The sequence below is a fragment of the Pteropus alecto genome, unplaced genomic scaffold (genome assembly GCF_000325575.1).
Source record: "Pteropus alecto unplaced genomic scaffold, ASM32557v1 scaffold52, whole genome shotgun sequence".
Classification (NCBI taxonomy): domain Eukaryota; kingdom Metazoa; phylum Chordata; class Mammalia; order Chiroptera; family Pteropodidae; genus Pteropus; species Pteropus alecto.
Window position 1 is genome coordinate 5,411,266 of NW_006433941.1, and position 10,912 is coordinate 5,422,177.

At 52.0% G+C, this 10,912-nt stretch overlaps 1 protein-coding gene across 1 annotated transcript in view; it reads left to right on the top strand.

Moving 5' to 3' along the window:
* Positions 1 to 6: 6 nt before the first annotated feature.
* LOC102891834 (phosphatidylethanolamine N-methyltransferase) overlaps positions 7 to 10,912 on the top strand; it is a 16,001-nt gene continuing 5,095 nt past the window's right edge. The window contains exons 1-2 of the mRNA XM_025044400.1: positions 7 to 105; positions 10,112 to 10,257. Of these exons, the coding sequence (XP_024900168.1) occupies positions 10,125 to 10,257 (133 nt within the window). The 5' untranslated portion in view covers positions 7 to 105; positions 10,112 to 10,124. The remainder of the gene's footprint in view (positions 106 to 10,111; positions 10,258 to 10,912) is intronic.

Consider the following 10,912-nt stretch of genomic DNA (forward strand, 5'->3'; position numbering starts at 1 on the left):
GGAACAGAAAACTCGCAAGCTGAGCCGGGCCTTCGGCTCCCCATACCTGGCCTGCTACGTGCTGGGAGGGGCCATCCTGCTCCTGAATGTTCTGCGCTCACACTGGTAAGCTCACCCAGGCTGGGCAGAACACCTGAGGTTCAGGGGAGGCTATTACTAGGGGTATTGGGGTCCATCAAGACGTGGGAGTGTTGTGTTCGAATGTACAGAGAATTCTACTCTCCAAGGCCTCATGCCACAGCAAGACACCCCTTCCTTTTCTGGGCTATTAGACTCCTGTCAGCAAAGGAGTCCTTTTGACCTTGGGAAGGGACAGTGCCACCTGCCTGGGATCCAGGTACAGAGGACAAGACCTGGATGGCTGCCAAGCTCGTATCCCAGGCCTCCAGTATATAGACAAAACCTCTATATGAGTTCCTGCCAGGAAGTTCCAGGCAGGAAGCAGGTGCCTCTCAGGAAGCGGGGCCTCCTGCCATCAAAGAAAGAGACCAGGGTGGATGAACTTGTACTAGATGATGAAGTACTACCTGTGGCACATGAGAACAAATGCTGCTGCCCAGACACAGGGCTGGGTGCCCTGGAGTGGGGTGAGGCTGTGAAGAGGAAGAGTGGGATCAAGTGGCCACACCCAGCATGGGCTGTCCCTGAGCCCAGTTCTTACTTCCTGAGGTTCCATGAGAACCATCGCAGTGACACACTACCTCACAGACTGAACGTTGCCTGGGCAGTGCTTTAAAAAGTGAGAAATGGTACATGAGGATTCCAGTCTTCTTATATGGGAGCCATCACTGGGGGCCGAGTCTTAGCTGCTTGTTGCCTAAGGCCCCATCTTGCCCCTGCAGGCATGGAGATGAGGTGAAGCATCCTGCTCGTGGTAAGTGGGCCTCTGTAAATGCCAAGGGCACATTCATGAATGTTGGCTGGGCCCCTCATACTGCTCACACATTCACACTCGCACTCTGAAAGATGCATGCCTCAGTCTTCCCTCTTCATGTCTGGGCCGCCTGTATAGTACATGCTCACTATCTTCCCACTGTCAAGGCAGTGTGTGAGGATGGGCTCTGCTAGGGCCAGCCTTCCGCTCTGAATTTTTAACTCCTGGCCTGTGTGTTTTGGCCTTTTCTGCCTGTCATCTCTTTACTTCTTTGCTCCAGGCCAAGATGGGTATCTCAAGGATCTTGGTGGGGCCTGTGGCACCTGCTATGAATATGCTGCTATGAATATGCTGGACAAGAAAAGTCTTATTCACCAAACAAAGGGGCAAGGGACTTGGCTCTCGTGCCCCAGGGAGTGTTTTCACATTAGTAGTCTCCAGGCAGAGTCCGATGGTACAGATGAAAAGGTGAGGCTTGAAAAGGACCAATGATATGTTTGAGGTTTTATGGCTCATAGGAATAGGAAGTCTAGAGGGAGAGGGGATGGTCCTCTTTGCCCACCCCTGCCATATGGAGTGGCCCCCTTACAATGGAGGGTTGCCCTGGTCTGCCATCGGCAGGGTAGGAGTCAGTAGCCTGTCTGAGCCTAAGGCTGGGAGCTCAGGTCTCCTCTGGCAAGATGGTGGAGAGCCTGTTTCTCTGCAAGGCCTGCCCCAGGGCCGCCCCTCTGAACCCCAGGCACACACTCCCAGGGCCAGGAGGGAGGGGCAGTCTCCATAGGAGTGGTGAGGCTAGGAAAGGGCAGACGGCTGGAGAGAGCTTTCATTCTTGCCCCAGAGTGTGTTGGTACTACCGTCATTGCCTACCCACAGCCAAGAGAGGGCTTGTGCCTCATGGCTCTCAGCCTAAAGTCAGCAGACTAGGTCAGGTCTGTGCCCTGAGTCACCACCATCACCAAGCACAGGCGTTGGTAGCCACGATGCCTCATACCTGTGGCACCCCATAGTCACGACAGCACTTCAGGGGTGAGTATTTGAGCCCACTCATCAGATTGGGGCCAAAGCTGATGAGTAGTTGAGCCAGGAAGCACACCAGGCTGACGCAACCATGCTGGCCTTCCCAGGGAACTTCTCTCTGTCTCAGTGCCGAGTTCTGGTTTCCCTGCCCATCCCTAGCTCAGTAATGCAGCCTCCCTCTTCCTACTTGAACAGCTAGAAACCTAGGAGACATCCTTGATTGTGTCCTGATCTTCCTACTCAGTCCAGCAGCACAACCTGGGGTTCACACCCCGGGACCCACCCTTTCTCCCTTTCATTTCTGGCCATGCGGAAATGTCCTTACTCCACACAGCCTCACGGGGATCTTGTTAGAGTGAGAATCAAACCGAGTCATCCCTGCCTGACACCCCAATCCCTGGCTTCCCACTGCAATAAAAATAACACTCAGATTCCTCAACTGGCTTGGCCGATTCAACTTTGATCACCTCCCCAAATTCTTATGGCAGGGCCTCTGCCCCAGCTCCCCCTCCTGCCTTTCTCAGATCTGGCTTCTTCTCTTGAGTTAGCTCTCGTTGTGCACAGTGTCCCCCAGGGAGCCCTTCTGACTACATCCTGTGTGCAGAAGCCCCAGTGTGATGACCAGCCTCTGCAAAGTCCTTAGCACCCACGCTCAGTTCTTTGTATTAGCAGACTGTCAGCTCCAGGAGGGTCAGGACCGTGTTTGTCTTATAAGCCATGTTATCCCCAGGGATGAATACTGCACCTGGCTCAGCCGTGATCAGTGAGTACTTAGGCTAAATGCAGAGTGGACTGAGCCAGCACTGGGAGCCCTGCTAACCCCTGACCTTGGAGAAAGGTCACAGGATGGCTGGGAGGCTCCAACATGGTTTTTAAAAACCGTTTAAAAGGTGCTCTAGACCTATAAATAAGTCGCTTGTTCCTTACCCTGCCCTTCTCTCCTCAGGCCTTGCCCCATCTATTTTCACAGTGCCACGGTTACTGTAGATCTGATTCTCCCACCTTGCTCTCTCATGGAGAAGGGGCTGCCAGGGGTGCTGGGAAGGGAGGGCCCTGCCCCAGACAGGCTTGTACTTGTCCTACCCACTGCAGCCTCCCAGCCTCAGTGTCCTCAGGAGAAGGCCCTCTTGACAGGGCTGGCACAGGTGGGCACTAGGTGTGGCCCTTACTCCGCGGTCTTCTGGCAGCAGGCACTCAGCCTCAAGGAGCTGAGGACCTTCAGGCACTGGATGAGAACAGACTTGAGTGAGACAGACAGGGGAGTGTGGTGGGCCCTCGCCTGCTGCAGATGTCCTTTTCTCCTTACTGATAATAGGTCAGGTGTTAAACACCATCCACTTGAAAGGAATAATGCTCAAGGGCACATGTACCCTCCTTCCTTCTCTCTGGCCCACACATTGCACTGGGTTATCTTTTAAATTTTTTATTCTGGTAGAATGTATATAACATAAAATGTTATTATTTTAACCGTATTTAAGTGTATGTGTGGTATCATATAGTATGTTTTTTTGTGTTTGGCTTATTTTACTTAGCATAATATCTTCCAGGTTCATCCATGTTGTGACATTTCAGGATTTCCATTCTTTTTAAATCCTGCCATTTGCAATAAAGATGAACCTTGAGGACATTATGCTAAGTGAAATAAGCAGCCACAGAAGAACAAACACTATTATGATTCTACTTATACGTGGAATCTGAAAAAGACTATTCATAGAAACAGATTGGTGGTTACCAGGGGCTGGGGGCACAGTGAGGGGTGATGGGGAAGGTGGTCAAACGGTACAAACTTCCAGTTGGAAGAGGAGTATGTCCTAGGATCTAATGAGCAGCATGGTAACTCTAGTTAACAATACTGTCTTATAAATTTGAAAGTTGCTAAGAGAGTAGATCTTAAAAATTTTCACCACATATACAAAAATGGTAACTATGTGAGGTGACCGTGCTCATTATTTCACTGTATATACATATAAAATCATCACATTGATACCTTATACAATGTTTTATATCAATAAACTGGTAAAAAAAAAAGCACTTTGAAAAAATTATTTTAAAAGAATTTACTTCTTTTTTTAAGACTGAATAACATCCCACTGTATGTATATACCACATTTGTTTACCTATTCATCTGTCCAACACTTTGAGTTCTTACCACTTTTTGTGTGGATAGTGCTAATGTGGATAATGCTGCTATGAATATGCTGGACGAATATCTCTTTTGAGTCCTTGCTTTTATTCTTTGGGATATACACCTAGAAGTGGGGTTACTGGATCATATGGTAATTCTATGTTTAATTTTTGGAGGAAACTCCATACTATTTTCCACAGTGGCTGCACCATTTTACATTCCCACCAGTAGTGTACAAGGATTCTAATTTCTCTATATCCTCGACAATAATTGTTATTTATTATTTTTTTAAATAACCTTCTGGATGAACATAAGGTGGTATCTCCTTGTGATTTTGATTTACATTTCCCTGATCAGTGTTGTTGAGCATCTTTTCATGTGCTTGTTTGCTATCTATACATGTTCCTTGGAGAAATGTCTGTTCAAGTCCTTTGCCTGCTTTTTAATCAGGTTGTTTGTTGTTGAGTTGTATACATGGTTACATTTTAAATGGTTATGTAAGTATAATATCCTTGACCTGCAAAGCTGTGCCTGGATTTGACCTTGAGCAGACCACCAAGCAGGCTCTCTTGAGTCTTGGTCTCCTGTCTGTGAAATGGAGCAGGAACCCCTGAGGCTGGTCAGGAGAAGGTGCATCACCTACCAGCCCCTTACTGAGTGTGTGGCACATGCAGGGGGATCCAAGACTGAGCAGACCTGGCCTTGCCTTGGGAGTCAGACTTCACAAGTGCTGGCAACTCTGGCTGGGACAGAGATGGAAGGGGTCCTGGGGGCCAGCCCAGCTGGTCTAGGGGTAAAGGAAGGCAGGCCCTGCTGCAGGTGGCAGCCTGGCTTATTAGGGCACCCAAGAGAGAAGGCGCCATGGAGTGTAGCTGGAGAACGTTGACTGTGGAGTGTAGGCGCAGAGGACTCATCAGACATCAACGCTGAGCAGGTCCCTACAGCTCTACTTGTAGAGCCAGGAGGAGTGGGTAAAGGAGGGACCTCTGTGCCTGGATTTGACACCTTCTCCTGGGTAGGTTGCCAGCAGGAGACAAAAAGCTAGAGGGCCCCTGGTCTCTGGTCCCTGGTCCCCTGGCTGGTGTCCCTCCTTCTTCCTCTAGGCCCTCATGGGTCCCTAGGAGACCAAGGGGACAATCTGACCTGAAGCCCAGCTCTTGATGTGTAGATATCAGCAAACTCTCTGGTTCATTCTTGAGTCCTGGGCCCTTGGGAGATCCGGGAGGAGGTCAGTCCATGTCCAGCTTCTTATAGACGGTAGCCCCCAGCTCTTCCTCCTCTCCAGCTCTCTCAATGTCAGTGCTGGCCTGGCCTGCTGTCTACCTTCTCTTAGTTGAACTAGCCCCTCCAAGAAATTTCTGAGAGGAGAGAAAGGATGCTCACAGGCAGGACTAGTTTCCTCTTATCACCTTTCGGATCACCAGACAGCGAATATACACCAGACCTCTCCCATCTCCTCGGGCCCACTGGTTCTTCCCTCCACCAGCCATCTGCTACCAGCCAGGCAGAGTGCCCCAGCCCAGCACCGTCCTGCACCCTGGCTGAGCTGCACTCACTGATGACAGTTGTCTCTTTCCTCTCCTCATCAGGGATGCTGGGCTTTGGGGCGGGGCGGGGGGGGCTTGTGAGAATCAAGACTAGCTTCTGTGTGCATTGTTTAGTAGGAGTAGAGCTGTGGTTGGGGTGGTGGGAGCAGACTTACTTCACCCCTCCTTGTTGCTCGGGAACAGGTGCACCCTGCTCATAGGCTGGCCGGATCGATGGGATGTCAGCACGCATGTGGCTTGTCTTCCTTGTGGCCATCTGTGTGCCAGTGGTTGCTTCATCCAGTGCCTGGCTGGAATTGCTCACAGGATATGGTCACTAAGGAGCAAGTGAATAGGGCAGGTGGGTGTGGGGAGGACTCAATTCCTTGTGGCTATAGGACCGAAGACTGAGGCCCTCATCTCCTAGAGCCTGCTTGCCACTCTCTGACACATGCTCATCCCTCCCCCATCCCCTGCCCTCAGCATGGTGGTTGGCTTCTTCCAAGCCAGACCCCCTTTGAAAGCCGCCCTCTCCAAGGTAATCTCCTTTTCAATTAATGTGGGTCAGCTGACCGGGGAACTTAATTACAGCTGTGAAATGCCTTGACCTTGCTCTGTTGCAGTTGATATACCTGGTGTCCACAGGTCAGCCCACACTCAAGGTAGGGATTACGCAGATGTGCACTTGGACCTGAGCCAGGGAAGCTTAGCAGGTCTGCCAGCATTATGGTAGAAAGGAGTTCTAGGTTGAGGGAGCAAGAGGCATAGGTGATCTCAGCCTTAACTCTACAGGCTGTGGGGACCATTGGGGGTTTGCCATGCAGGAAGGGCCTTGGTTAGAAGTAGGATCTGGAAGGATGCATTGGCAGCCAAAGTGGAGGTGCTCTGGGAGGAGGCTGGAGCCAGATGCTTGGCCTGTGGCCAGGACACAGTGGTGGTGACTATCTTTCCCTGCCTCCACCCAGGTTCCAGGATTTCAGGGGAGCAGACTGCAGACAGCCTGAAGTCACATTGTTGACCAAAAGCTCAATCTAAGTTTTAAAAATAGAACCAGAGACAATTGAATGAGTCTCTCCACTCCCGTCCCCAGTACAGAATATTTCCAAAGGAAATTGCCTGTTTATTACTTCATTCTGTTATGGAGCATTTGCCCCTCGGAGCCACTCGTCCCTCTGTTAATTTTTCATGTGGAATGGACTATGCTCTCCTGACTTATGGAGGAGCTAGAACACCACAGGTCACCTGACGAGGGCCCGCCATGCCATTCCTGCAAACCTGCCACTTGTCGTGGTCCCAGAGTACGCAGCCTGCATGCCCAAAGGGCTCCTTAACAGAACTCTGGAGGGTCTTGGCCAGGGTTCTCTGCTGAGAAGCTTGGGGTGAGTGCTTCTGGAGTGCTTTGTGGGGAACCATATGACAAAGAGCTGAGGGAACTTGGAGAGGTGCTCCCTGTGGGGCCCTTTCCTCCCACTGGTGAAGGATGGAAAAGGAGCAGGTGGACCAAGGCCCAGGGTGAAGTCTAGGGCAGCCACACAGCTGCTTCAGGGCCTTCTGCTCCCCATCATTGGCCCTAGATCTGCCCTTCTTCAGGAATCCTCATCTGCTTATAGCCAGATGGTTTTTTCTATGGAGCCATCCCCGAGGGAGGCTGCTTCAGGCACAGCACATCAGAGTGAGATGCTCCCTTTCATCTGGCCCAGCTGTGTGCACTCAGCTGGGCAGTGTGCCTACTGCTTGGATGGTGCAAATGAACTCTGGCAGAGGAGCTGGAGCCAGCCCAGCACAAGTGGAAAACCGAGACTCCACCACGAGCCCCAGATCTGTTCCAATCCAGGCTCTAGTTGGGCTCTCTCAGTCCCCTAGTACTCCCCTGACTGTTGCAACAACCTGACTGGTCTCCCCACCCTATTCCTCCCACTCATGTAGAATGCATTCCAAACTCTTTACTGCAGGCCCAGAGGAAGCCACCTCTGCAGGCTTCCCCACCGGCTGTGCTATTCTTGTTTCTGGAATGTTCTCCCTGCCCACCCCCTTCCCCTGGAGAATTTCTTCCATCACATCTCAGTTTAAGCCTCACCATGGCCTTCTGGACTCCTGTCTAGTGTGCCTGTCCTGCATGGCACCCGGTGCTTCATCACTCCCACGGTGTCACCCTTGGCTCACTCTTCTGTCCTTCCCACTGTTCAGACCCATAGCTGCGTCTGGCGTGTCTCATGTTCACCAGCATGTGCACAGCAACCTGGCAGCAATTCTGCACAGGGATGTGGGAGGGGTTACTGTCACCATCATACAGAGGCAAAAACTGAGGCCCAGGGTGCCAGGTCTGTCTGAAACCCAGTCCTACTCTTCTGCCAGGAGCCCTCAGCTCTTTTATCGGCAACCATGGGTAGGCCTTGAGAACTTGAGGCAGATAGTTGTGCTGGACTGTGGGCCCAGTAGTCCTCATTGTCCTATGTTTGGGGGCTGGGAATCAGCCCGGGTGGGGAGGAACAAGTACCAGAGCTAAACAGGCAGGCATCACCCCAGCCCTTGAGACATGGAGGTCTGAGTGTTTTCTCTCTCCCTCCCCCTCTCCCCTTAATGCAGTGGTAACCAAGGATCCAAGGGCCTGCAGGTGAGCTAGCCCTGAGTAGGGAAGTCAGCTTTGCCAGGGCCCACAGCCTCTCCCTGCCTTCCATTCCACTACCTGTTGGGAGAGATGGGGAGTATGCTGAGGCTAGGTGCCAAAGCTGCCTGTTCCATGGGCTTAGCTGCTGGGTCTGCAGGGTAGAAGGTGTGCCTGGGTCACAGGGCTGCCCTGAGGGTGAGGGCTGCTTGTTTACCAAAAAGTCATGTGAAAGCATAGAGAGGCAGGATATAGGTGGGCGGGGCATGGGCATGCTGACCTGGCACAACACTCGGTGTGCATGACCCTGAGCCAATCCCAGTGGCTCAGCTTGGAGCTGCAGGGTGACCCTGAGCCCGGGCAGCAGGAGGGCTAAGGGAGGGCAGTGGTGGGTGGAGAGCTGGGCATGTGGGCAGCTTGACCAGTGGCCAGGTGTGCCCTGACACACGTGTACTTCACCATGCAGGCTTCTGTGCAGGGTATTCTGTTTGCCATTTACCTTTCTCTGCTCTAGGAGGAGGAAGAAGAGAAGGGCAAGGGGTGCTGCTTTCCCTCTAGTTGATGAATATATACTGTAACCCACTCTGCCTGGAGACGGTCAGGGTGCGAGGGGGAAGGAGAATCAGCCTCTGTTCTCTAAGAGCTGAAAGTAGTTGGAGGAAGGAGTTCCAGGGATTGCTGTTTTAGCTTAACATAAGAACAGTTTTACGACAATGTGAATTTATCAGTGGAATGAATGAATGAAGATGGGTTTGTTCTACTTGAAAGAGCCTGTCAAACAGATACTTTATGATGGATGCATGGATGGATGGATAAAGGATAGATTGATGGATGGATAGATACATGGATGGGTAGATAGAAGATAGACTAACAGACGGATGGGTGGGTGGGTGGGTGAATGGATAGGGAACTGCCTTGCTACATGGTACAAAGCGAGTGCAAGTAATTGCCTTGCATAAGGCAGAAGATCTTGTCTCTTCTGAGTGTTACAATCTTGGAGTAATGGAAAATGTATGTTTGTGGTACATGCATGCACTTGCTCCCACACACATCTTTTCCCTGGTGCGTGTCCCTCCCATCAGCACCTCCTCCTTCCTAAGGAGATAGACCCTGAACCTTGCTCCTATGCATTACCGTGATCCCAGTCTCTTTGCCCTAGCTGCACCAAGCATTCCATTCTTTAGGAGCCAACTGGAGAAACTGCATCTCCAAATCCACTAGCATAGACACCTCCTTTTGGTCAACCCACTTGCCTTTAAACAAGGCATTCCATGTGTTGGCCCAAAAACGAGCCTGCTGGGGGCACTTCAGGTGTGGAAAGAAGACATACTGGACCTCTGAGGTGCTGCCCAGGATGTGGCCAGTCCTGTGCAGGGGCAGAGTACGCCCCAGGCTTTAAGGCATTGAGTCTGCTAGGGGAGTGGTATGCCAAGACCACGGGTCACACATGTCATTTGCAGGAGCATGTGGGCACTGGGCATGCGTCTTTAATTTTCTGAGCCTTACTTTTCTTCTTTAGTACCAGTTACTAACTGGACAGGATTGGAGTTTGCAAACTGGTGGCCTATGGGCTGAATATGGCCAGCTGATATGCACAGAGTCCAAAATAGTTTTCATTAATTGCCTATTTAAAAAAAAATAGGATATTTCGCATACAAATCAGGATTTCTGACTTCTCTTGAAAAACTAAAAGGTCTGGCAGGCCTGGGCCCCCATTCTGGTCACTTCCCTCATGGTGGTAGGGGGCTGTTGCATCAGGGTGGCTACCCTAGAGCAGGACGGTACTCTCTAGGTGCCCCATATCCCACCTGCAGCCACTTTGTCACCTGTCTGTCCCCAACAGGCACTGAGTTTGAGACCCTTGGACTGGCTACTCTGGGGGCCACTTGGGGGATGGGTGGGAAAGGGGGACAGCTCCCTCTTCACAGCAGTGACCTCTTATCTCTCCCACCCTTTGCCTGCAGCTTCACACAGGCCATGCTGAGCCAGCCCAGGATGGACAGCCTGGATAACCCCACAGCCTACCAGGTGGGCCTTGTGCTCCTGGGAATTGGCAGCATGTTGGTGCTCTCCAGCTTCTTTGCACTGGGCTTCACTGGGACCTTCCTAGGTAAGACCCTGAGGGCTGGGGGGACCTGAACCAACCCACTCGGGGTCCAGGGAGGAGCAGAAGCTGCTTACTGCTCCATTGTCTTTGACATCTGCGTGGGGCTCGGGGCACCAACCCTCCTCTAGGCTTTGGCTCATCCATGGTTAGTTCAGGAGCCTAGACTCTCTCATATCTCATCCAGCTGCTTGGCTGCCAAGCCAGGCAGGATGTCAGTCTGCTGTGTTTGGGCCACAAGCCAGTAGCACATGGAAGTGACCAGCTCTCTGATGGGCTGGGTCAGGGCTCTTGGGTCCTCCATTCCTCTCAGCCCTTGGCCAGCTTCTGGGACTCGGCCTCAGTTTCCTCCAGTGCCTGAGCGATATCTGGCACCCCCAGCTTGCCTGACTGTCTCCACTCATAGTCACTGTCTGTGGTACTTTGGGCTGGGCACTGCTGGCCGCAGCAGGGGGCCCACAGCTCTCAAGGGGCTTGTGTTCACAGACAGATGAGGAGTGGCCGTCCTCTGAGGAGTACTCCTGCCTGGCAAGGCCTGGGCTGGGGCTCTGGTGTCCATGCAGTGCTCAGGCAGGATCTGTAGGGAACCACAGTCTAGAAGGATACACAGGTGGGAACCTGGAGAAAGGGGAAGTCAGGAGCATTGGATCGGGCAGGTGGG